Source organism: Brachionichthys hirsutus, chromosome 24 (assembly GCF_040956055.1).
Source record: "Brachionichthys hirsutus isolate HB-005 chromosome 24, CSIRO-AGI_Bhir_v1, whole genome shotgun sequence".
Classification (NCBI taxonomy): Eukaryota; Metazoa; Chordata; class Actinopteri; order Lophiiformes; family Brachionichthyidae; genus Brachionichthys; species Brachionichthys hirsutus.
The window spans coordinates 3,971,439-3,997,522 of NC_090920.1; the positions used below are offsets into that span (position 1 = coordinate 3,971,439).

The 26,084-nt window shown below is 49.5% G+C and overlaps 4 protein-coding genes across 4 annotated transcripts; all 4 read right to left on the bottom strand.

Annotated features, from left to right (window-relative positions):
- Window position 1: 1 nt before the first annotated feature.
- retreg2 (reticulophagy regulator family member 2) lies at window positions 2–4,553 on the bottom strand. Its single transcript, XM_068756426.1, has 9 exons — window positions 4,299–4,553; window positions 3,764–3,867; window positions 3,526–3,556; window positions 3,145–3,274; window positions 2,933–3,017; window positions 2,691–2,828; window positions 2,457–2,551; window positions 2,244–2,379; window positions 2–2,187 (listed from the first exon to the last, which is right to left on the bottom strand). Exons 1-9 carry the CDS (start codon window positions 4,550–4,552, stop codon window positions 1,454–1,456), a joined length of 1,707 nt encoding a protein of 568 aa, XP_068612527.1. The 5' UTR covers window position 4,553; the 3' UTR covers window positions 2–1,453.
- Window positions 4,554–5,895: 1,342 nt separating this feature from the next.
- On the bottom strand, window positions 5,896–7,973 carry prkag3a (protein kinase, AMP-activated, gamma 3a non-catalytic subunit). Its single transcript, XM_068756429.1, has 11 exons — window positions 7,957–7,973; window positions 7,686–7,819; window positions 7,521–7,602; window positions 7,367–7,425; window positions 7,078–7,123; window positions 6,924–6,978; window positions 6,720–6,846; window positions 6,480–6,645; window positions 6,362–6,399; window positions 6,081–6,227; window positions 5,896–6,012 (listed from the first exon to the last, which is right to left on the bottom strand). The coding sequence occupies exons 2-11, from the start codon at window positions 7,764–7,766 to the stop codon at window positions 5,896–5,898; spliced, it is 918 nt and encodes a 305-aa protein (XP_068612530.1). The 5' UTR covers window positions 7,767–7,819; window positions 7,957–7,973.
- A 234-nt stretch (window positions 7,974–8,207) lies between these two features.
- On the bottom strand, window positions 8,208–11,658 carry cnppd1 (cyclin Pas1/PHO80 domain containing 1). Its single transcript, XM_068756428.1, has 8 exons — window positions 11,541–11,658; window positions 10,999–11,101; window positions 10,698–10,779; window positions 10,498–10,618; window positions 10,276–10,404; window positions 10,136–10,197; window positions 9,879–9,996; window positions 8,208–9,762 (listed from the first exon to the last, which is right to left on the bottom strand). Exons 1-8 carry the CDS (start codon window positions 11,601–11,603, stop codon window positions 9,145–9,147), a joined length of 1,296 nt encoding a protein of 431 aa, XP_068612529.1. The 5' UTR covers window positions 11,604–11,658; the 3' UTR covers window positions 8,208–9,144.
- A 1,150-nt stretch (window positions 11,659–12,808) lies between these two features.
- On the bottom strand, window positions 12,809–18,089 carry abcb6a (ATP binding cassette subfamily B member 6 (LAN blood group) a). The gene is made up of 19 exons (XM_068756425.1): window positions 17,574–18,089; window positions 16,659–16,799; window positions 16,396–16,585; window positions 16,026–16,118; window positions 15,759–15,951; window positions 15,554–15,675; window positions 15,372–15,481; window positions 15,203–15,268; window positions 14,996–15,121; window positions 14,835–14,911; window positions 14,661–14,724; window positions 14,493–14,578; window positions 14,357–14,414; window positions 14,172–14,276; window positions 13,661–13,835; window positions 13,470–13,582; window positions 13,237–13,331; window positions 13,094–13,162; window positions 12,809–13,005 (listed from the first exon to the last, which is right to left on the bottom strand). Exons 1-19 carry the CDS (start codon window positions 18,087–18,089, stop codon window positions 12,864–12,866), a joined length of 2,541 nt encoding a protein of 846 aa, XP_068612526.1. The 3' UTR covers window positions 12,809–12,863.
- Window positions 18,090–26,084: the final 7,995 nt, after the last annotated feature.

Sequence of the window (26,084 nt, forward strand, 5' to 3'; positions counted from 1 at the left end):
GTTCGTTTCAGTTTGTCCTTTTATTCGGACGTTCACACGCGGAGTCTCCATCTCATCCACAGCCGTCACGTTTTTGGATGTCAAAAGATCAAACTGAGCGCTTTATGGAAAAAGGAGAAAATAGAAAATAAGCTTAACAGGCGCTGCCGCACAAGCTAGCTCATCTCTCTGCTTTTGACGCCACCACCCGCCACCCGCTTCCATTTACAGTCGGGCGGTCTCCGAAACGGCACCGCCGCCGCCGCAAAACACGCTCTGGTCGGCAAACAGACTTTAATGGGCTCTTTAAAACAAACAAATATAGACTTTTCTTTTCTCACAAATTGTGCAGCCGACAAGAAGAACTTGAACAAGAGTGCCGGGTTTTTTTTTTTACATGCAGAATATATATCTCTCTCTCTTTTTTTTTAAAGCATTTTTACACCATCGGCCATAAAAAGGAGAGGATGCGTACAAATAAACGCACTACAACAAATCGGGGGACACGGACACGTCGCAATGCTATTTTCAGTTTGTACAACCCACGCCTGAGACTCGGCTGCCGAGTGGTGGAAGCCGAACCGATGGATGAGAACACTGGATTAGGTTACTCTGATGTCGAGCAGCAGCCAGAGATATCAGGCGATGACGAGACAAACGGGTCTGATCGATCCACGTCCGACTCCAAGGTAGAAAGGTCAAACGTGTACAAACAGTGGAGATGACATCGCCGTGTGTGGAAAATCGACGCCGTCCCAAATATGAATAAAAACGAGCCGTCAATTACACGGGAACAAATTCAGGAACATTTCTCACGTGCAAAGGTGAAGATCTCTTACCAACAACGTGAAAGATTCCGTCTCCTAGGCAACGAGTGAGAGACCATCAATGACCGACCGTCTCTGTCGGAACTCGGAGGCGAGGATAAAGCGAGGGATACCGCAGGAATCGGACTAAAACTCGTTTCAAACCCGCGGCGTCGCCATTAAAACCGTTACCGTCGCCCAATCGGAGCAGATCCCAAAGGTTAGACGTACGTTCAACTCTCCGTCAGCTCGACAATAAAGTTTCATCTACTGACCGTTAAATTAAATAATTTATGACATATATTAATAATCCAATAACCCAACATCTCAACACCCGCTTCCCAACCCGGCGTGAAACTGAAGCCGTCGTTATTCCGACATGAGAGTCGCCGGCGTTTTTTTTTTTTACTCCAGTGAAACGGTTGCTAAATTTATCAAACAAAACCAGACGAGCTGTAACACGATGCTACCAGGTAGCGGCGCGGCGCCGATGACCTGAACGCTACCTGATGAGAGCCGAAGGTCCTGGATGCCGAGGCTGAACGAAACCTTCTGCAACACAATCACCAACTAACCACAAACGCCTCATAATTGTTCTCTACATAACAATATGCGCTGATATAATGTTCTAACAAACAAACACACAGTTGGAGCCGGAGGCGGGGAAGCTACGACTGTGGTTGCCGCCGAGGAGACGGCGCCGGGTCTGGAGCGCCTTCCATCGGCTGCGTGTCAGAGCTGAGCTCAAGTCCTTCCTCCAGCATCTCCAGCTCGCTTTGGTCCAGAAGCTCAAAGTCCTCCTCTTCCTCAGTCGGGACCAGAGTGTCGTCGGGCATCTCCTCGCTCGCCTTCGCCGCGTCCGGGTCCTCGTCCTCGCCAGCCGCCGGCGTCGCGTTGGCTGTGGAGTCGGCGGAGGTCTCCAGGGCATCCAGGGGGGTTTCGGTGGGGAGGAACTCGGCCAGGGAAGGCTCCTCGCCGGCCTCGCTGGAGCGCAGCAGGGCCGACAGAGTGTTCTGCACCACGGTGGAGATGGCTGTGCTCACGATCTCCTCGCTCAAGGACTCCAGAGAGCGCCGCTGAGCGCCCCGGGTCGCCGCGGCCGCCTCCTCCCCGGCCCTCCGCCCTCCCCCCTCCTCCCCCGCAGGCAGCGCGCCCTCCTCGCCCCCAGGGGGTCGCCCGTGTCCGTTGAAGTGCGTGTTCACAAAGTGGAGCGGAGACGCGAGGTGCTGAATGAGGAGACTGGCGGGGCTCAAGGGCTCCTCCTCCGACTGGGCGGGGACTCGCAGAGGGAAGTGGAGGAGGTCGTGCTCCACCGAAGGGAACTCCTCCACCGAGGGGAACTCTGGGAGATCGCGCAGGAAGGGCTCCTCCGGGTCGCCGTGGAAACTCTGCTGGTCCAGATCTGCCAGAGACGACGTTTTAGGATGGAATAGAGGCGCCGCTCTCTAACGTCTTTACCTTCAGACAGGTCGGCGAGCTGAGGAGTCGTCGCTCTGGACACCGAGAACCCGCCGCTCTCCAGGATGGACGCCTCCTCGTCCGACAGCTCCGAGTCAGTGATGGCCATGGCCAGGGCGGTGGTCTTCACGTCCACCTGGTCGACCAAGCCGCCGCGTTACATCGCCGTGACAACCAAAACAAAAGGGAACAACGAGCCGGACGCTTCCGTACCGTCGGCGCGAAGCAGGACAGCTCCTCCTCCTCGTCCTCCTCGCTCTCCGTTTCAGCCCGGGGCTCGTCTCCCTCCTCGCTCTCCTTCTTCACCTCTGTTAGAACAAACAGAAATACGTCGACGGTGATGAAGGACGGCAACGCTTCCTCAAGCCCTCCCGCCGAGGCGACCGACGCGAGCGGCGTGCGTTCTGCGTTCTGACGGCTTCGGCCAAGCCGACGCCCAGCACTCACTCCTCTTGTCGTGCTTGCGGCGCTCAGTGTCTCCCTTCATGCTGTAGTCCAGCTTCATGAGGATCGGCTCCAGGCCCGTGTACATCCTCTGGATGAGCTCGTGGTACACGACCAGCGGCCACAGCAGCATGCTCAGCGCTGAGAGGGGATGAGGACGACAGCCAGGTGATTTATCCTGACCTCTCAGGATTTATCCTGACCTCTCAGGGTTAGACCGCTGGCGCGGCCCACTAGCGACTCACCGATAATATAGGAGATCATGATTCCGGGTACGTAATGTCCAACGACAGCCAGGACAAAACAGCTGCTGCAGGTCATCACGCAGAACTGAGGACAGAACAAAAGTCTGCGGCGCCTGCTTTTCCATTTATTACCCCTCAGAACAAAATGCTAAAAAGACTTTGGATCGGGCCTCGGCCCGAATGAAGCCACGCTTCGTTGAAACGGGACGCACCTTGCCGTGGTTCTGCCGTTTGAACTGCAACATTTCCTGCAGGTACAGGCAGCAGGCCACGTAGCTCTCCGCCAGGTGGTGGCTGAGCTCGGCGACGCTGAGCAGACGCTGCTCCGCCCCCATCGTGTCGCTGCTCGCACGACGAGAACGCACGGACAGAGAATTAGCACGACACAAAGGCGGATTTAAAAGTGCTGCAGGCCGTTCTGAGACGACAAACGACAGGATCTGCAGGATCCCACGCCCATGAACGCATCGTCCTGAGGGGAGACGATCCCTGAATACGACAAACTCAGTACCAGAAGGATCCATTCCTAGTAACGCATGTTGAATCAGCAAAGAGAAAAGATACACTGAGATAATAGCGAGAACAAAACATACCTTTGCACAGGTGGAGCTTCTGTATGATGAACTGCAGGAGAAAGACGTCAAAACGAGTGTTTAATAGAGAAAAAGCACCAAAACACAAATCTGCAGCTCCACACATGAAAAGTGGTGATGATAGAAATGTAATAAAAGGCATATTAAAATACATCTTATTCAGATAAGATCGATAAACAGATGATCACAGCGCAGAGACTCGAAGCGGAACATGAAACCACATAAAGGCCCGTTTTACCCATATTTCGGGGCAGCTTGTGCTTCCATCTCTCCAGCAGCATCAGCCCCAGCAGGGACGCGCTGAGCAGGAACAGCGGCCGCAGGGAGGTGGAGGACATGAACCTGCGGAGACATGGGTGTGCGCGCAAACAGATTAAAACAATAAATAATAATACATCAGTGTCGTAATGCATATTAATAGCGCCTCTGTTATCTGCCTGCTGCTAACAGATGATTAGCAAGGCCTGCGCAATTTAGTTTGCCATGAGCGCCAGGAGTTAAAAGCTAACAAACGCCAACAAGCGTAACAAGTAAAAAAACAAAAACATTTCTTATCTGGTTTGTGTGTTTTTATCTGAAACTGTTGAAAGTATTGCGCCAGATTTGCCGTGCTGAAGTTTGAACTTGCTTGCATGCTAGGTTAGCATTAAGCTAACGACGTGGGATTAGCTAATTCCTTTCGCTAGGCTTGTTGACGTTAGCCAGTCGGCTAGTGACGTTCGGTGTAGCTTTAGCAAGCTGCGAAGAGGCGGGGAAGGGTGATCGATGCTTACCAGAATAAAGTGTTGAGTGTCAGCGCGACAGAGATGCTGTAAAACGGCCTCTCCCAGACCAGCAGCTTCTGCACCCACAGGAGGAGCGGCTCATACTGCGATAGCCAGCCCTGAAGACGCTCCCGCAGGCGGATGAGCTCCGGGCTTATGTCTCCACAGACGCGCTCCGATGTCCCTGCGGGAAACAGAGCCTCCAGGCCGACCGCAGACGAAGTAGCCGAGGGGCTGCTTCCGGCCTCCTCTTCGTTCGCCATGTTTTCCCTACTTTGTTTTGTTGTTTTGGCTATCACAGGCTACAGGGACAGCCCGACGTCAAGCCTGACAAATACGTAGCACAAAGCTTCCGGTTGTGACTTTCAAAATAAATCTTTTTTTTTTTGGTCTAAAGTTAACGATGCATCGTGAAAATGGTCGAGTGGAAAAAGGCAATACAATAAAAAAAAAGAATTTGCAAGTAAGGAGTGACCATTTTAAAACTAAAACAATTACTGACATAAAAATTATCCTGCACTCCTGCGTAGCCTCTTTATTTTGTAGTAAAACATATTTCCGATTTTTCACAACTTTGGTAACTTGATGTACCAATAACGCATAATAAGCGGACGTATCACAAGTACGTCACGCATGACGAGGAAAAGAATTGTCACGTGTTTTCCTGTTTACGCTTCACATCAACTAAAATAATGGCAGTAAACACAGAACAACAACGTAGTACCCCAAATTACCATCAGGAAAGAGCAGCAATGCTACGTGTTACCACCACGAAGCTCGCCACTAAATTTAGCTCGGTGTCCAGAGAACAACAATAAATAAATAAAGGCCCCGCCCTTCTGTAAATGTAACGTCTCAAAACATCACATTTACAGGTTTCTATTTTATTTTTTTTTGTACTAGGTGCTACAAAATCATATACATTACATAAAAAAACCTAATTTTCAGTTCGGGCTAGTGACGATTTTATTATTTTCATCACATTGGAGAAAATGGGTTTCAGGAGATATTGCAGATACTTTTTCCATTTTCCTAACTCAAGTACATTTCAGCCACGTAACGTGTAACTCGAGGTAAATTGTAGAGAAAAGACCAGCAAGTTTTATTGGAAATTTTAAATACAAAAATAAACAGAACTTAATGAAGTTATATTGATCAATTTGAACAAATGCATCCTCCACAGGCTCTGTGCTGCGACCGATGAAGGTTCATTACAGTATCAAGGGCAGCTCACATCGACCACAGCCAGGAAATTCTTCTTCCTCCTGCGAGTTCTTTCAGAACTTTCAGTCTATTTCTGAAAATGACAGAAGCAAAACCTGATAACTCATCATTAGTATCCCAAAAAAACAAAAACAATACGTACTCGCATGCAAATTATCAGCCAAGAAACACACGCATGGCATTTTGCAAGATTTAGATTTCCATGTGACAGGCGAGCGGGATGCTTTCTACTGTGCACACATGAAAAGATGAACAGAGTGGAAGGGAGTTGTAGTGGGACGGGGACGGGGGACGGGGGCACCAGGGCCTACCTGGCTGGGTGCCCGGCTGGGACTCAAGCCTGCACAGGTACCAAAGGAGGGAAAGGACTCTCTTTCCACTGCTAAGACAGAAGAGCATCAATACCTGCAGGGGCTAAAACCATGGCCTGCAGCAGATCGGACAGAGAGATGATGCCCTTCACTGCGTTAGTCCGGTCCACCAGGACCAGTCGATGGACCTGGGATAGCCAGGAAGAAAGGTGCTGATCCCTCTGGTTTCCTGATTTGAAGCAAACAGAACACGCACCTCCGCCTCGACGATGCGGTCTATGATGGTTTCCAAGGTTTCGTCGGGATAGCACTTGATCACTCCCTCGACGAAACACACGCGGCCGCAGATGGCCTCTTGCATCGTCACGTCGAGGTTGTTATACGTCTTCTGGGCGGCCAGATTCTACCGTGAAGCAAACGCAGATACCCCAAAAGATAGTAAAATACAGAGTGCAAATACATCCTTGGTTTATAAAAAAGAAAAAGGGAAAGATTTTAGCGCTCCTGAACGAAACCTCACTTCTCTGTAGAACTTACGATGACGTCGAATCTTGAGTAAAGCGACACCACTTTGCCTGAGCGGAGACCAAGAAGAATATTAACATCCGTCAGGACTAATAAGAGCGACGATGTGAGGGGAGAGAAGCCGGAGTACCGTTTCCATCCACCACAGGCAGCGCCGACACCCGCCTTTCAACGAAAATGGAAAGGGCTTCATAGAGAGTCGCTGTTTGCTGGACGGTGGCAATGTTCCTGAATGTTCCAATCCCAAGCTCGTGGATCTGCTTCCCAACGAACGTAGGCTTGGGAATTTTCCTCCACTGAATACAAGCAGAAGAGCATCGATGCCATGTGAAAGCAAACCACATCAAAAAAAAAGGTCAAGCTTGCTCACAAATATATGAAGGAATTTGAGGATTCTCTTGTGGGTCAGAATGTGCAAAACATTCCCAGACACGGGGTCGATGACCGGCAGCCTGTGGATCTTGTGTTTCAGGAGGGAATAGATGGCATCAAAGAGGCTGGGAGCACAAGAAAGAGCAAACCCGTTAGCATTTAAACAGGATCCAGGCTGCTTAAGGGGGGCCCGTGCGCTCACCTGGCCTCTGGAGAAATGCTAATGAGGAAGTGATTCCAACATTGTAAGTAGACGTCTAGACAGAAGACAGACAGAGCGCTCAAACGGAAGCTCACGGAGGAGGGCGTCGTTATTCGATCATCATCTGTCAGTTATTTACTTTGAAAAGAGTCACCTCTCCACGTCTCGATCCTGTGACTTTCCAGCTCATACATTTGAACCTTTAGGAGGAAAATCCCAATGACCATTAATGAATACACACATCTATACACAAATATGCACATTGTAAGAATTAAAACAACTGATTATTCAGTCGTCTGTGGTTTGCTACGCTGATGAGAAGCTGGGCGAAACGCTTTGGGGGTGAAGTTACATTTTATTTTGATTTATTGCTCGGCTAGGATATTGAGTTTTCATTCGAGTGAACTGCTCCTTTATTTCATCTACACAGGCGTACGATTTACCATCGGGGACTTGTAGTAGCAATGGAGGATGTTGATGAAATCTGTAATAGTCAGCATGCCTGTGAGAGAAAAGTTACAAAAGTTTAATTCACGTTCCATCATCAGCGTCAGAACAGAACAGAACTTCACGGTGATGCAAAGCAGCAGCCCGTACCCACAAATCTCTGTGAGCTGCTGTCCCACAGAGGCGCAGCCCTCAAGCCGTTCGCCACCAGGGCGAAAAAGGCCTGCTTCACCTTCGGAAGCAACAAATTCACATGAGAAGGTACAAAACCGACCTGCAACGCGTTTCCCTCAGGAAGCAGATTCTGCCTCTTACGTGCAGCCTGGTGTCAAACATGATCAGCTTGCAGCTGGTCGGAACGGCGTCGTAGCAGCGGTGCCTTTTCATGAAGCTCATGTACGCTTCAGCCTCCGGGGGATCACGCGTCGCATTAACGACGCGACCCGAGCCTGAAGGACACACAACATGCCAGTTAGTCGAATCAGCCGCTTCTCCTCCTGGGACACCCCCCCCCCCCCCTCCACGACAAGGTCAAAACAGCTGGAAATCCACACGGAGATTGATTTAACCGCCAGTAAAACGTCACCTCCATGGTTCTGCAGGGCGTCCATGAAAAGTCTGGTCGGAGACTCCAGCTGTTGGGTCTATATTAGGAACTGTAAGGTGGTAGGAAGAGGGGAGGGGGCTCAGGGGAGGGGGGGGCGTGTCAAGAACAGACGTCTACTTCCGGTCCACATTTGGCACCACAGAATCCACGGGCTTAGATTTGGGTAACGATAATGACTAATTATTCCGATCTTCCTGTTATGTCGTTGATTAAAACGATGATGAACAAAGTCACAAACAAGTGCATCTTTTTATTTCCTCTTTTCCTAGATTTGTACAATTTGCATTTTACATCATTTACAAAATTAAGGGACTTTTTTCATTTCGTTCACAAGTATCAAATTCTGAGCATTTTGTGAAGCGTTACTTTACAAAGTAAATGTCCCGGGTAAGCGTGACTCCTTCTGTAAAACAAAGACCCAAAACCAAAATAAATAGCGGGGCCAGACAGAATCAGCCGTTCACCTCTCAATGTGGTAAAAACCGACACCAGACAATCTAGAAAACGAATGAAATCCCAGGAAATATTTGTCCTTTCTTCCTCTGTGATAAACCCCCCACTGTGACTGAGCCCATTATATATTAGAAGGTATTATAGAGGTGTAGTTAAATACATGCTATAAATGAGCGCTCCTGTTCTCGTACGGATGGTGTCTTGGCTCTGAGGGTTTCGAGGACGGATGCAGAAGCTCTCTGACGTCCACACTCAGTGCTTGCGGTTCGCGTCTGACCAACTTATGACGCAAAAATGACAAAAAATAAACGCACACAAAAAAAAAGCCCAAATGTAGTGCACAAAGTAAATTAAACTTTCAAACCCGCCAGCTAGCAAGCAGCTCTAAAACTCCAGCTCCAAACACACTCGTCATCGCGACGCCTTCGTCGCCGTCTCACTTCGCTCGAGTCTGAACTTTCTTACGATGATAAATGCGGGTCGAAAAAACGGTTTGGTTGAAACTGAGGCAGAAACGCATCAAATGAAACTAAACGCTTTAGTCGTGTAAGAACTAATTATAATGTTGGTGAAATATGTGCCGTCGGCATCGGGACGCAACTACTCTCGCTTCAGAACCCGCAATCCAGATCTGGAAAATTAAAGAAAAGCCCGACCTGAAGGAACCAAGTTATGATAAAAACAATGGCGGCTGGGGTGAGGGTCTGCCGCTCACTAGCCAGGCATCAGCAGTAACCGGGCTTTCTCAGCAGGTAAAGCAGAATCCGATTGGCACGGTCTCAGCTGAACAGGGAGGAAGACCCCCAAACGGGAGCTCAGGCTGGGTTCGACACCCCCGAGCAGCCTGGAGGCACCAAGATGGCGGTTATCAAGACCAGCTTTAGTAAACAGCACCGAGAGGTTTCTGAATCCGCATGGAGGAGGAGGGAGAGATGCCAGACAGCCAGGAGAGAAGGAGGACGCAGGAGACCAGGCTCGGTGGGACCCAGGATCCGTTTCTGATTGGGGAGGGGTGTGACCCATTGAGGCAAGAAGAGAGCCCCAGAGACAGAGCAACGGTGTCTCTGGGGGGGCTGACGAGGGACTTTCTATTTGGTGCTGTCCAATGCCAACTGCTTCTGCGGGGCGGCGCAGACTCGCGTTGGCCAGACCTCGATAGGGAAGTTGCTGGGAGGCGGGCGGAGCTTCTGAGTTCATGTAGGTCTCGAGGTGGGCTGCAGGTGGAAACGGGGACTGGCCGCTTCTGGAGAGACTGAGCTGCTGCAGCACGGCGCCGGCGGCGATCAGGCCGGCCACGCTGGAGAGGTAGACGAGGCCGAGCATGCAGGAAACCTGCGAAAGCAACAAAGGGGCTGCTCAAAATCCAACTACAAGCAAACCGCCCTGTGGGGGCAGCGTTTTACCGTGGGCAAATGAACAATAACTGCCCCCCCCAGCCTCACCCTCACCTTGGTGAAGTGCTGGTAGATGGCAGCGAGGGCTTGATTCCATGCCGACTGCTCGAGCAGCACACAGAGGTCAGTGTAGGTGAACCAGCCGCGTTTCAAGCCCTGCCGCCCTGCAACGCTGGGGGGGGGGGGGGGGGGGGGGCACAGGAAGCAGACTTTAAAATGTTTCCGTTTGGGATGGAAGAAGAAAAGTGCCCATCTTGGCTCTTGGAAATGCGTATTCTTTAGGAATTCTTTTTACACGATTGATCACTCACCTTGATTCCAGCTGACTTAGTATATCAAGCAAAGCTTTTGGCTCCGTGAAGAGGCCCCACTCCTAAAAGATACGACACGACGGGAGGAAGCATCTCGAACCAAACAGGCACGCGATCAAACGCCACACGCAAATACTCACGATGGCATTCAGGAAGTTCATCTCCAGGTTGTTCACAGTTTTGACATCAAGATTCCCCGCTGCTCCCCACTCATCGTTGAAAACCTCCTCTTCCTCTCCTTCGTCGTACAAGTACTTGCTGGCAACCATCTGATTTGAAGAGAGACATTTTGGCAATGAAACAAAACACTAAAACTCACACCGACACATTCACAACGACCCTTGAACCCTGCACACACATACCATGGAGATCAGAAAGAGGTCAGAGGAGGAGATCTTCTGCAGGTATTCGGGGTTTCTATGTCGGAGCCGCTCTATGTAAACGAGGGCCAGCATCATAGCGCACGGAGAGATGCAAGCCTCCCTGAAACAGGATGCGACATGTTTTCACGTGCATGACCAGCAGTGCTGAAATGGTCATCTTTATAAAATACAAAACAAACCTGGAAACGTGAGCCGCGTACTTCTTATGTAGTTTTCGGATTGGGCTCGGGGCAGATTTTTGGAAGATTTCAATGGCAATATCTGGAGTTGCAATGACAAGTGTGAATTCGGGAGATCAACGCAGGTCTGTAAGTTTAACACGGAACTTTCCACCTGCACAAGTCATCCAGAAAATGCCTCACAGAAACATCTTTGACCGGAAAAATAAAGATGTTTCAAGATTCTGAAGACGGTGCGTCAGAGGCCTGAGCATTTGGTACTATCCAACCAACCTAGTTTAAAAGCCACATTTTAACTGACCTGTAACAGGGCAAGAGAGGACATCGAGGGACACGTCTTTGTCCAGGCCATAATAGAGTCGCTTTTTCATTCGTTCAGTCAACTTTTGATGTCCAGGAAGAAACTGTAGGAAGAAGAACTGGCTGTCAATCTTAATTATTGTTTTAAAGAAGTACATTATAACATAACTTCACGCATTAGATTTGCTAATGCCACATAATTTTCACCAATTCACGAACACAATTCAAACGACGTTATCGTTTACATTACATCAGTTGCATAACTTGAGCCAAGTCAGCGCATTTACGCTAACAAGGAAGCTATTTTTTAAAGCTTGTTTTAGCAGCATGTGTTGACCTGAGAGCTCGAATTTATATAGGCTACATTGTTAGGCTATGATAACTGCTAATCCATGTAAGCTAACTAACGTCCTAGGAAGCATAATCGGAACAACGCAACGCGAAATCTGACATAAACAATCAGGTGCTAACGCTAGTATGCTAACGCGCCAAATGTTAGCTTCGTCGGCATTGACCAAGCGCGGTCTGGACTCGAGAACGTACCGTAAACTCCTGGAAGTCTGCGAACTGAAAAGTCCTCTCGTTAAATAAAGCGTCGAAATCCATGCCTACAATAGACTCAACATTAGCCAACCACAAATGAAGAGGCGACTGCTTGGCCTGGACGCCACCGCCTGCCTAGCTTGCTTGCTTGTAGCTAACAGGTAAAAACACGCCCTGTGACGTCGCAGGCCTCCAGCTGTTTGCTTGTCGTTCCAAACGAAAACGAAGACCAGCAGGGGGCGCCCTCGCTGGGGAAACGGTGTATCAAGTCTTTCCGGTGCGTCATGTAAACGAGACCACAATTAACTTACCTGGGAGGGATCAGGCAGATACAGATAGATAGGTAATCAGTTATGGATAAAAACGAGACTGCAGAAGTAATACTGCTCAAACGGGTTTGATCAAACCTGGACACTGTTGTTTCGATTGTACAGAAATAAATACATGCAAAAAAATTATTTATTCGCAAATACAAAGCAATTCAGATCATTTGCGAAATGTAATTGAACCAATAATCATGAAGAGTGCATTTAATGACCCGATGGGATCATTAAAGTATTCTGATTTTATGAAGAATCCACATTCAAATCAGACAGAGCTATATATATAACTGAAAATGTTGATATGACTTCATAGATTTACACATCACAATGACAATTATTCCATGAGATATATATTGTTTGTTTGTTTAAGGTCCAGAAAATAAGAAGAACCTGAAAATTCTGTCAAAATGCCTACTGTCTTTAACTTTAACAGGCTGACATAGATTGTATTGTAACATTTTGTAAAAATTCACACAGCAAATTGTATTTCAAAATATTTGACAAGCAGCACACCTGGCATTACCAAATAAATCCAAAGATTACTGAAGTTTAAATACTGATAAAAGCACCCTTTATCTTACTAAAAAATATATTCAAAAATCAAAAAGCAAACAGAATTCATTAAATTCCTTTAAAGCCGTCACCAAAGTCCCTTTAACCAATAAGGCCTGCTTTGAAACAGGCTGGACAACACAAGCTAACACAGGTCAGGGACGTGCTAAATATTATTATTTAGCACGTCATACCAAAAAATACCAAAAAAAAAATCTTTTGGTATTTTGCTCCAGCATACAGAAAAGCCATGAGGCTAATAAAATGCTGTCAGTTCTGACCCCTTTCCATTGGATCAATAACATTCCTTTGTACATTCAAAAATAATAATATTTATCTGAATGTTATTTTAAACTAAAACAATTTGTCACTGGTTTATCATCAAGAAACCAACATTGTCTTATTTTTATTGAACAAAGCAGCCGACACACTGCGTGGCGGTCGCGCTCTATGACGTGTCCGATGGTGGCTGCAGTTTCTCGGAGCTGCGGTCCTTGGATTCGGAGTCTGACGCTGAATCGGAGTCTTGGGCCTGCTGGTTCATCCACATGTCGGTGTACAGGCCTCCTTTGAGGAGCAGCTCCTCGTGTCTTGGACGGAGGGAAAGAGGCACAAGGAGTTTAATGACAAGACTGACGTCAGACGACTCAGAATCAGAGGTCAAAAAGGTCGACTCACCGTCCCCGCTCAGCAATCCGGCCCGCGTTGAGAACCAGGATCTGGTCCGCTCCAATTATGGTGGACAACCTTTTACAGACATGATATAAAAGTGAGTTAAAACAATTCATTTCCTGAGACAAACTAAAACAAAAGCCTCGTACCTGTGAGCGACAACGATTGTTGTTCGATTGGCGCAGACTTTATTCAGCGACGCCTGGATGTGGCGTTCCGTCTGCGTGTCCAACGCTGAGGTGGCCTGCAGGGAAGCGACACTTATTAACGCTTGGCCCGGAGTCGGCGCTCGAGTACGGGCGCCTAATGGCCGCCTGAAAGGACGACGTGGGCCCGGCCTCAGACGGTTGCCTCCACCCGACGTCTCACTTTGTAACCTCACCTCATCCAGCAGGATGATCTGAGGCGCTTTGAGGATGGTCCTGGCGATGGCCACCCTTTGCTTCTCTCCTCCGCTCAGCTTCAAGCCTCTTTCTCCCACCTGGCTCTGATAACCTGCCAGAAAAGAACAGGCAAGTAGTTCAAACCTCTAATCCCGAATCGTCTCCTCGAAACTCGGAATCAATACGCTACCGTCAGCGAAGGTAATGATGCTGTGGTGGATATCAGCCGCGATGGCCGCCTCCTCCACCTCCTGGTCACTGGCGGAGACGCGGCCGTAGCGGATGTTGTTCTGGATGGTGTCATTGAACAGGACCGTGTCCTGGGGAACCACCCCGATGTGGGCTCGCAGCGACGTCTGCGTCACCTGAGGAGACGCAGCAACAATCCAACCTGCGGCACTACTGACGCCACCCCGAGCGTTCGTGACTCCGCCTACTCCCAAAAGCAGAACAACAGCATGCCTATTTCATGCTAATACAGTTAGACGCTTCATTTGTGCATGGCATCGGGTCAGAGGAGTTGCTCTTTAATCAGATTTACGTCACTCTGCATCGTTGTCTTTGAACAGAAGACAATGATCAAAGTTAACTCGCTGCCATTAAGAATGAGCATTTTGACATTTGAGCGTTTCAAAATCCCATTATGGATATTTGATTAAAAGTGCTCCCCTGACCCTTGACCTCTGCCAGCAGGCGTTTACTTTTGCTATGTCCTGGCCGTCGATGCTGATGCAGCCTCCGTGGATGTCATAGAAACGGAAGATGAGTCGAATGATGGTGCTCTTCCCAGAGCCCGACGGTCCCACCTGCGGAGGGGGGGGGGAAAGTGAGACGAAATATACAGCACAGTCCAGACAATTCAAATGTATGAGACAGAATCTGTTACCAGGGCAACTGTCTGTCCTGGGAGGACAGTGAAGGACACGTCCCTGAGAATCTCCCTCCTGAGAAAAAGCATTGAGTGAAATAAAACTATTTCTTTTTCTTTCTTTTCTTCGCAACAGGCGACGAGATGCACCAACCCGTTAATGTAGCTGAAATACACGTGATCAAACTCCACCGTTCCCCGTTTGAGGACCAGATTTCCTGCATTCACGTCATCCTGCACCTTCAAGGGAGGAAGAAAGGCAAAAAGAAAAGTGTCAAATCGGATCGGAGCATTTAAAGAGAAGCCCGAGACCAGAACGTACCTCTTTTCCTTCTTCAAAGAGCTTAAACATGCTTTCCATGTCGACGAACGAACTCTGGATCATTCTGGGGAAACATTAAAACGAAAAAGGGAAAACCCAACGGCTGGCGAGTCGAAGCCAAAGCTGGACTTCAGCCATCAGCAGGTGGAGCTTCATGGGGCCGCCCCCCCTTACCTGTAGTAGGTCCCAAACCAGTTGAGGGGGGTGTACAGCTGGATGATGTACGTGCCAAAGAGGACAAAGTCCCCAACCTAGGGGAAGATTCGGGATTATTCCAAGACACTTCCTCACGCGGAAACCTGCAGTGCCGTTCTGGGGCCTGATGGGGGCGGTACCTTAAACTTCCCCTCAGTCACAAAGTAGGCGCAGAGCAGGGAGCCGGCGAGCAGGCCCGACGCGATGATGAGGTTCTGCGTCTGGTTGAGGAAGACCAGAGACGCACTGGACTTCCATTCCGACACCTAGAAACGGGAAAGGAACTTTCAGGCAGCCGGCACGGGCGGGAAACGCCCGTTCCATCCGCCGCATCACGCCTCGCTCACCTGATACGCCAAGATGGCGTCCTCGAAACGGCGGGCTTCGTAGTTCTCGGCATTGTAGTATTTCACCTAGCGGACAGACAAAAGCAAAACGCAGACGAAGGAATGAGCGAGACGCGGACGCCGCGGCGAGGAAGCCGCAGTCCGGTCGAACACGAAGAGCGCGGCGCACCGTTTCAAAGTTCAGCAGCGAGTCCACGGCCTTGCTTTTGGCGTTGTTGTCCTGCTCGTTCATGCTCCGCCTGTATTTGGTTCTCCATTCAGTGATGACGATGGTCAGAGCTGGAGGAGGAAGAGTCAAAGCGTCAGCGCGACTCAACGGCAACCAGTCAGCCAGTCAGACGCCGGACCCACCGAGGTAAAAGGTCATGCAGACGAAGACGATGAGGCCGAACCAGGCGTTGAAGTTCGTGACAAAGTAGATGATGGAGATGACGATGTCGGCGATGGTAGGCAAGATGCTGAAGACGATGTAGCTGGAGGGGGAGGGGTTAAAAGGAGGGAGGTTCAGACACGAGGACAAGGAGCGCGGCGGCTATTTCCTCCCGCCATACCGGACCTGAGGAGGGTGTTAATGGAGGAGGTGCCGCGGTCGATGCTCCGCAGCACCTCGCCCGTCTTGCGGCCCAGGTGCCACCGCAGGGAGAGCGAGTGCAGGTGGGCGAACAGGCGGACTTGGATCACGCGGTTGGTGTACTGCTGCACGCGGATCCACAGGAAGGTGCGCACGTTGCTGACGAACCCCGAGCTCCCTGAGGAGACAACGCCGGTCGTCACGTCTCCGCCCAGGCCTCGGAACGGTCACGGGAACGGCGCCCCGCCCTACCTGCCCCGCCGCCCTGCAAGAACTTGAGCAGGACGTAAATGCCCACCGTGGTGGTCAGAGCGTTCCAGCTGCTGCCGTCAGACAGCTCGTCGACTGGGAGACGGAGGAAGGACAGAGACAAATGAGACAAAGCCCTCCAGTCCTCTGCACGGCCTGCTGGTGGCGCTAGATCATCAGGTAAAGGACGCCTCTGGGACAATCGCCGCCCGGGCAAATGTATTTATCGGTGTTTAAATACCCGAGGGTTTTAAGAAGCCCCGAAAACAAAACGCCAAAATAGAAAAGTACAATCCTTTAAAATATTACAGCATAAAAAGATCAAAGGAAACACAATAAATACTAAACCTCGGGAGTCAAACTCGCAACTCACCGATATTCTTGTAGTAAATGGGCACGAACACATTAATGGCTCGCTCGACGCCGAGCAGAACCAGACAGAAGACGACGAGCAGCTGCAGGACGACGTTGTCTCGGGGCCACATGTAAGGAACGAGGAGGCGCACCTTCTTCACAAAACCCTTCCAGGTGGACTGGTTCTCCTCGGCCCGGCCCAGGAGGCTCTGGGGTGGAGGAGTCAGAATCAGGAGGAGAGGAGAACCATCGAGTCCAGTCCCGAATGACTCGGATCCCTACCTGGCCGCTGCCCTCCACGTCATGCTCCTCCTCGTTTATCAAGAGCATGTACGGTCTCCGCGGCAACCCCGGAGCTTTGAGACCAATGAAGAAGAGGAGCCCGGTGCTGATGTAACGGATCAGCCACAGGGCGAACTGCACCTGCGAGATTCGACACGAATCACGAACAATTAAACACAACCGACCCCCCTAAGCTGGTTTTGCTTTTGTTGGTGGGAGGGGTGGAGCAGTTCTAAAAAGCAACGTAAAATATTATTAACAGTAATGTTTACAATTTTATGACTAAAAGTCGACACTTATGCAACTGACCCGGTGTGGGAGGGGCAACATTTCCTTCTCTCTTTTGATTGGTTAGCAGTGCGGTATTTGTGTTAAACAATGACTCAGCAAAAAAAAAAAAAAACCCAGACAGGGCTTCAGTGCTAATACTGTTAATAATAATACTGTTATAATAATAATTTTAATAATACTGTTATTAATAATACTGTTAATAATAATACTGTTATAATAATAATTTTAATAATACTGTTATTAATAATACTGTTATTAATAATACTGTTATTAATAATACTGTTAATAATAATACTGTTATAATAATAATTTTAATAATACTGTTATTAATAATACTGTTAATACTGTTAATAATAATACTGTTATAATATTAATTTTAATAATACTGTTATTAATAATACTCTTAATAATACTTTTGGTTTGCCTGACACTCCCATTGCTGACTGTTGGCCCACTAAAATGTAAAAATGATTAATATCCTATCAGCACAATAAAACAGGGCGTGAATAAGTGCAATAAAATCAATCCTCACGTAGAATAATAGAATCCGGTTGTGTGCACTGACCACACACACACACACACACACACACACACGCACACACACCTTGTTCCGTCCTTCCTCACCTTCTCTTGCTCGTCTTCCAGGCTCCACCACCAGTGAGGACTGTACCAGGAGACGAAGGCCAAGTTCTCAGCAGAGAAGGCCACAGCCCAGAACAGCAGCAGGGCCACGCTGTGGCCCCTGGTGCGCTCCGTCACCATGACCCTGCGCCTCTCCACCCTGAGCAGGGCCACAGCCCAGCACCAGCTTAACGCAGAGAAGCAGCCGTACAGTAAGACGTAGCCGGGGAGACGGCCACCGCTGGCACACCTCCACGCCATCCCGCCCAGGAACTGGACCAGGAGGAGGACGGAGGCGGCCTGCTGGAACCGGTAGAGGTTGGAGCGTGGGACGAACTTGGGCTCCATCTCTGTGCCATACTTCTGGTAAAAGAAGCAGTGGATGGTTCCGAGGAAGAAGGCGGCCGTGAGCAGGATGGCGGGGACCAGCGTGAAGTAGAAGCAGGGGGAGATGCCGTCATCCACCCAGGTGCGGCCGATGGACGAGTTGTCTTCGCAGTAGCTTTGGACAAACACCATGGCTGCAGCTGGGGAGGGACAGAAGTGTGACAGGCAGGAAGACAACAAACAAGATGTCTCCCAGAACGGCTCCCAGAACACGAACGAGATGTTTGGGATCAGACGCGCAACCGCGTAAAGGTGTTTCCTGCGTCAAACAAAGTGGAGGACCTTATCTTGCTCTCACGGCGGTTGTTGTTGTCAACTTCACACGCACGTCCACGAGGCCGTCCACGCAACACGACGCGCACGTTCGATCAGGCGAATGAAACGACGCGGCGATGCGTCGTCGCGACTGGAAGCTCTCCGAATGAACGCCACTTGGTGTGCGCGGGCGCGCGTGTGAAACGACGCTTATCGATGACTCGCCAATCATCGCTTTGCGTATCGGCGCTCGATTGTTTGGCCTGAAAGCCAGCTCCGCCCAGGAGATAACAAGGGAAATGACGTATGAGACGAGAAACAGCTGAATAGAGGGCGAGCGAGAAAGAAAGAGAGAGAAAATTAGCATATTAGCATATTGTTTAGGTGAAACTCGCAAAATCGCGCTTAACAAATATGACAGGAAAAATAATCTGTATTTAAAAATACCCGGATAAAAGAATATTTGAAACTTCCCATGTATTACACATTATTTCTTGCGTACATATTTTACTCGCTGTCTATTTTTTTCGAACTATTAACAAGGGATCTTTTTATTTTTATTTATTTTTTTACATAGGCGTAGACTCCAAACTTCCGTTCCGGCACATCCGGTTAACTTTTCACAATAAAACAACAGTAACTCTGGTTACACCACATAGAATAGTCAATCAGCAGTTAAATGAAAAAACTATGTGAAACTCAGGTTTATTTTATGGAAATATTCCACTGTCACTTAATTTTATCTATTTATTTTTTATTTTTTTTAAATTGAAATAAAGCATAGCAGTCAAAGGTTTGGACACATCTTTATATTTCAATCAGTATATGTTCGTTCGTGGTTGTCATGTCTTCAGTGAGAATCTACAAAGTAAACGTTCATGTAAATAAAGAAAACCCTTAAATGAGTATTAACACGATTATAGAATTTAGAATTAGAAAAACGGAGATCATGCACTACCAGAAAACGACCAATAGGTGGCAGTAAATACTAAGGGGTACTGAGAAGAGACCCGATTATAGTCTGAAACAATGATTTCGCTAAAATCTCCATTACCAGTCGCACAAGCTGCTGCTCGGAATGGAGCATAATATGTAATGTGAAGTAGTATTTCTGAGAGTTTGTAATTTCACTGCTTTATTAGGGTGAGCGAAGGATTAATAGCAAGAAACCTGACAAAGGAGCGCCTCTCAAGTCAAAGGAACATAAAAAGAACATCTTCTCTTGGTGATGAGTGGGTTTAAGTCAAGAGCTTTCCCATCCAACTGTAAAGTCAAGGTTTAGTACAAAGACGGGGGGGGGAATCAAAAGCCGGCATTCACGTCCGTCCTTCCTACGAGGATGAATAAAAGACTCCTCAGAACGAAGGATGTACCAGCATGGGAAAAAAGGCACATCCTGATGGTGCGTGCATGAGAAATGGGAGGAAAAAACCAGTGAAAGCGCTTGTGATGTCTTGTGTGAGAGCTCGCGCACAGCACACACACACACACACACACACACAGCTCAGGCTGGGATGGAAAAAAAGGAGTAAACTTCTCATTTAGAGCTTCACAATGGGCAAAAAGAGCTGCTAATCTGCTTCATCTCCCAGGCTCCTTTGTGCGAGTGGAAATGGACCTTCTGTCCATCGGCTGCTTCTCTGCCTGCTCCTTTGTCTCCCGGTGGATGTGACGAGCTGCCCGTCACATCCCTCATCTCTCTCCCGTTCTGTGGGGGGGGGCTACCTCAGCATACAGTCTCAGCTGGAGCCCCAGAAGTCCTTTAGGTGGGCCCTTTCTTGCATTGAATCCCACCTTTTCTCTCTTTGTATTTTTGTTTCTTTGTCCGCCTGACACATGGATGGTAACAGGACGGATGTGTAAGCCAATCTAATCCCTCGATTCAAGCAGCAAAGACCGCTGGTGGTGCGGGGAACGCTACAACCAATCGCATTAGCGCTCCGGGCGATCAATGAAGCTTCAGCTTCTGCTGAATGTGGAGCTTTGTGAATTCACTCCTGGCAGATGACCTTTGCGACCTTCAATACGAGCAAATCTCCCATGATTCTTTGTGAGGCAGAGCGGCGATGAAAGCGTGCAGACAGGCGATTCGCACGGCGGACCCGGGCTGGCAAGCATCAACCTCTGCTGTTGTGCGACTATCGCTTGAAGAAACAAGCTTATCTCGCCGAGCCGACCCACGTTTAAAATCACAAACACATTTTCCTGGAAGGGAAAAAAAAGCCGGCAAGTTCTCGGCATCGACGTCTGGTCTCGAGTCTTCCTTTGGCCTCAAGAGCTTCCAACCATTATGGCTCTTAAATAAAAGGATTGTAGCGGTGAGATGTTCGACATGAAGCTCGGATCTCAGCACGGGAGGACTCTGACCTCTCGGAACGACTTCCCACTCGGGCCGCCTTTCAGCTTGAGCCTCCTCGACCCGGCAGCCCACCCTAAAAGGGAGCAACACAGGAGCACTCAGCTGCAGCCCCCCAGACTCTATACGGGTGAGAGGGGCAGAAGGTGCGCAAGAGGAGGACGAGCATGTGTGTGTGTGAGAGAGAGAGAGACCACAGGCGCTAGAGGAACCAGATTGCCGACAGTGCGTGGGCGAAGCCGTCACGGATCCGGAGGCAAAAAGGCAATGTCAGAGCTCAGGCGGGAAAAGCAGCAGCAGGCGCAGCAGCAACGCGCAGCGGAAACCGAAATCAATAGAAATATGGTCATCTTTTTTTGGGGGGGGGGGGGGGGGTTCTGTAAAATAAAATAAAAAAGGACAGTTTCAGTTGCCAGAGTGGCACCTTTCTAAAATCATGCAAATATTCTGCTTTGACCTACTTATGCCATAATAATAATAATAATAATAATAATAATAATAATAATATATCTGTGTCTCTGCACAAAGCAGCAGTAGACAGAAACATCTCTCAATTACAGAGGAAGATTTTGAGGTTGCTGCACAGATGTTTTGTAAATGCACACTAAATAAAGTTTGTTTTGTTGACGGGGAAAACAGACGTCACACGATTCCACTCAGGGAATAAAGGACAGACAGAAATCTCTCATTCATAAAGAACGTTAGCAGTCAGATTATTCTCTCATCATCAGAGGCTTGGTTTGGAGCCAGGATGGAAGGTGACGGATTACGCTCCGGTGCATTACTGAGAGGGCTGCCATCCATCATGTGTGTGTGTGTGTGTGTGTGTGTGTGTCGGTCTGCATGGTTTGCATGTGTTGCTTGCGTGCCTCCTCAAGGCCCGAGCGGGGCCTGATGGGGAGACGGAGCGGGGGCAGCTTATTTATTGGGCTGGAGGTCGTGGGAATACTGGAAGCATCTTTTTTGCTGATGAGGAAATGAAGCGCTCAGACACGCTGCAGCGTCCGTGTGTGTGTGTGTGTGTGTGTGTGTTGGAGGTTTGGTGGGAAAGATGGAGATGCAATGAAAAAAAGGTACGCAGCCGTGAAAGCGTGGCTTTAAGCACAGAGCAAATGAAACAGCTGCAGCCGTGTGAGCAGCCGAACCAGGACGAGGCGCTGCAGCAGGAAGCTTCACCGCGTTGGGCGGGAAAAGGAAAAGGACAAAGGAAAAGGAAATAGATTTTCCACACAAATTGGTGGAAAATCCAGGCGAAAAGCAGCAAATTTATGCGCATAATTTGAAAAAGCTTTTGTGTTTTCATTTCTCTATATCAAGAGGGGAATCAGTCAAATAGTTGATCTTTTTGCAAAGGTGCACAGAGCGAAAGAAAGAGAGAGAGATAGAGATAGATAGAGAGAGAGAGAGAGAGGGATGCTGCAGTTTGACCTGCTGAACTCGCTCTGTTTAATATGCCACACTCCACCTAGCAGCCGAGCTAATGCTGTTCCTGCAGCCACACCGGTTTCCATAACAACTAAACGTGAAGGAGACGGGGCCTCGCACCGACGAAGCTCACCGCAGCCCGGGTGCGAGGACGCACGGGAGTTAAATGTGTGCACGTGGTCACACGCGCACACGCATGCGTGCACGCAGCGAATGCAAAACAAGCGCGCAAACAAGCCCGGACATGCAAATGATACCCAAACAGGCGTGCAGGTGACACACACACACACACACACACACACACACACTCACACACACACCGGCACGCAGCATCCCAGCTCGTGATCCTCGGGGAGTCGCTACTGTTGCAAATAATCCCAGGGCGACGCCCAAACAGTTCCAGCTGGTTGCTGGAGTTCCTCGCGGCGGCTTCAGGGCTGCACTTATTCCTCCTCCCAGCAGCACCAGCCCGTCTGCGGCCGTGGTCACGGGAGGAAGGCCTTCGTGCAGCTCGCTCGCACTATTGCATCGTGTTTACTCGCCTCCCTGCCTGGGCCCCAGGGGCCCTGATCTCTGTCTCCGAGGGCCCAAACTGGAGCTCGAGCGAGCCTGATAAACAAACGCCCCCTTTTCATCGCTGCTGCTCGCTTTATCTGCAGAACGATCATGCACGGTGCATTTTCCTCCTTTTGCTGCTTCCTCCTGAACACAGGCACTGAAAAAATGTAGAAAAAAGCGAGGGTGGCGGTTTGAACGATGTTTAAATGGAGCTCAGCACAGCTGGATGAGGCTGTAAAGCCGCCTCCTCCTGGGCGCCGCCACTCAGAGCGCCATGATACAGAACTATCAGCGGGAAAAGGATGTCGCCAAGTTACTGTCACGCACACACGCCCACGCTGTTGCAGCAAGCTAAAGCCTGCACCACCGACAGAAGCCCACTCGGGGGACCGAGGACAGGCGTGGAGCTCAGAGCTGCATCCCACACCAACGGAGCGCAAAGGCCTCTCCTCTCCTCTCAGGAGGCTAGGCGTCCACGCTGCCCTCCCTGGAACGCACGCCACTCCCCCTGATGAAAACACGGCGGTCGCCGACCCACGATTTCATGCTGTAATTACAATCAGCGTGAAAAGAGAGCGAGAAAAACGGTTTCGTGCTGCAGCATCGATGCTCAACCGCAGCGGGGATGCACGTTAGCGGAGAAGCTAATCTGATTCAGCTGGAGGGGCCCTGGAGGTTTATCCATCTCTTTGTTTTTTGAAGGGTAGAACCATCGGATGAAACAGATGGGTCTCGGAGAGTTGGATTTGATGATCGCCTCGGCGGCGGCCGCAGTGAAAGACTCTCCGACTCTCCACGCTGAACGGGCCGAACCTCTTTGAACCTCTTTAATGGCGAGAGAATGGCGACCCTCCCAGCTGCAGGCTCCAAGGCGCCACGCCTTTTGCCGATCCCGAATCGATTACCACTTTGCTTTTCACCGTGTTAGCGACACGTTTGTTTGACTGACCCCAGCCCGTTTCACATCATGTGACAGATTGGGAGTCAGGAAGCGGCACGACGGCGATGTCGAGCCGATGACTGGCGACGTTCTGCCCAACGTTGACGTCCCGACAGCCCGTCGCTTTGCTAACTGCCTTCCTTTGCTCAGCTTGTGACTGACAGATGTATTTTTAGCCCCCCCCCCCCCATCAATAGGAGTTGATATTAATGTTTGACAGAAATTATTTGATCGCTTGGAATTGGGCCGCGATTGAACTTTCAGGAACCATCAGATGTTCCAGCGAGCGTCACCATGACGATCAGGCTTCATCCTGGGTGTCAGTATTTGTGCTTATTATTATAATAAATAATTACCATCATCATCATCATCATCAATATTATCAGTAGTTTCACTGGAATATTTTTTTATAAACGATACAGTTACTGTGTTTTCATCGATCCATATTCCTCTTCCTCCAACTATCCTCCCCATCTTTCTCTCACTTCCTCTCTCCCTGCAGCTGGTCAGAGCAGAGGCTCCGCCCACCTCGAGTCTTGGATCTGGCCGGGGTTTCTGCCTGTTCATTGCCCTACGGTGTGTGTGTGGCACGGCTGAGGCATTACTAGCAGAGTTAGCGCCGCGTTGACGTCGTGACTCACGTGGGATCATCGTGGGATCATTGTGGGATCGGGACCCACCGTGAAGCTCCTGTGGGAGGCAGAAGCTCAAGGTGCTTCATTACACCGACCAGGTGCTCGTGCTGTGTTCAAGTACCATCGGATTTACCAGTTTCCTGGTAAACTGTCACGTTGGAATTATCACGAAAGTCATAAACATCGGAATCTTTCCCACTCTGTGCTTCCCTCCCACATGAAAGGCACGTCACCATAGTTACAGGCTGGAGACTGGTGTTGCTCCGCCCTCGGAGTCGAACACCCGACTATAAACTGCTGGTGTGTCTGGATCTGTTTTTGATCTACATTCAGCTTCTTATCTTTCACTCACGCATGAAAGTTTAATGACTCTCAGTCTGCTTTATCGAGGTGACATTTCGCCGACAGCGCCGTGCCTCCACCCGTCCCTGTTGCCGAAATAGAGAAAGAAATATACCCCCTGCAAGAATTCAGTTTAGCATCTCAAATCCAGATCTGATCTGGAGCCAGTTGCATTTAGGGTCGGACAGCCTGCTTCCTTTCATCATCTCATCGAAGCGCATTTAAAAGTCAGTTCTACGTAAAGAATTCTGGTCTCCGACACCAAACACACCTTCAAAACAAACACGCCCGACAGATGGTCCGAACCCGCGGCGAGAGGCCTCCCGCCACGTCTGATGAGAAACGTCTCGCTCTATATCGGGCAACTGTGACTGTAAACACAGCAGCCCCCGGTGGAGCGAACAGGTGGCCTTCCACGGGCCCACAGCAAAGGTTCAGGGATGAAGGAATGGCCGTGTAGAACGAAAGGTGAGCGCCAGCTCGCTACACCCAAACATCGCCGCTGTGCAGGCGCAGTCTGAGGCGTTAGCTTCACTTGATTAGCATCCAAAAGGCCTCAAATCAGCCGCGGCATAATTGCATCTACTTGATTTCCTCTTTGCCATTCTGAATCACGCGTTTGTGCATATTTTGGGTTGTGGGGGGAGAAGTTACTTTCACGGAGGAAGGAAAGTGATGGTCTGCCTGATGTTTATACAAGATGTTCTCGCTTGCTGTCTTTGGCTCCGCCGCCGCTGGCAGGCTGGTTGGCTCAGCGCCGCTCTCCTTCCTCTGCACGGACGCGGACCCTCCGGACGCCGACCCAGATATGTGCTTTGAACCTCTGGCAGGCCTGGCAAGCTTATCTGGGCCCCCTTCCCAGGGAGACCACTGGGACGGGGGTGCATGACGGTGGTGGTGCAACACTGCTGCGGTTTGCGACGGCACTTTGGATGCTGTTGAAAGAGACGGAGGTTTTGGTCTCCAGGTGACTCGCCTTCAGATTTGAGGTGCAAAGAGGAGGATCTGAAGGATTCTTAGGACGCATGTTCTCTGACGCTAATCTAAAATTACATTAGAAGAGGGTTAAAACAAATGTGCAACCATTCATCACTGCAATAGGATGCTGTGAGGAATAATTTACAGGAAGTAAAGAGTGAGAAAGTTAGAAAACCAAACAAAGTTTTCTCCCTGACTGTGAGGACTAACGCGACGCCCTCGCCTCCATCTTGATTGTGTAATCCCCAGATCAATTAACTGTGTGTTTCAGTCACCTCCTGTCGCTCGACCCTTAAATCAGCTCCCTGCGCAATCTGGCCTATCGATTTACAGGGTGCCAGAACCTTTTACTTTGAAGGCCGCCTCGGCTTCAGAGGCGAAAAGGCTTTCAGATCTGGCGGCTGAAGCAAAGGGCCCCCCGCAGCAAAGGGCCCCCCCAGCGTGCCGTTACAGACTGATAAAAACTTAGAAAAACAACACTTGGGTAGCACACACACTCCCGGGGTGAAAGAGAGAGAGAGTAATTTGGTTGTGAAAACATGGAACAATGACAATCTGGCTCCTTTGGTAATTTCCTGTCGGCGTTCATTCCTTTATGTGGCCGTGACTGTTCTGCTGGGATCAGTCAAACCTGCGAG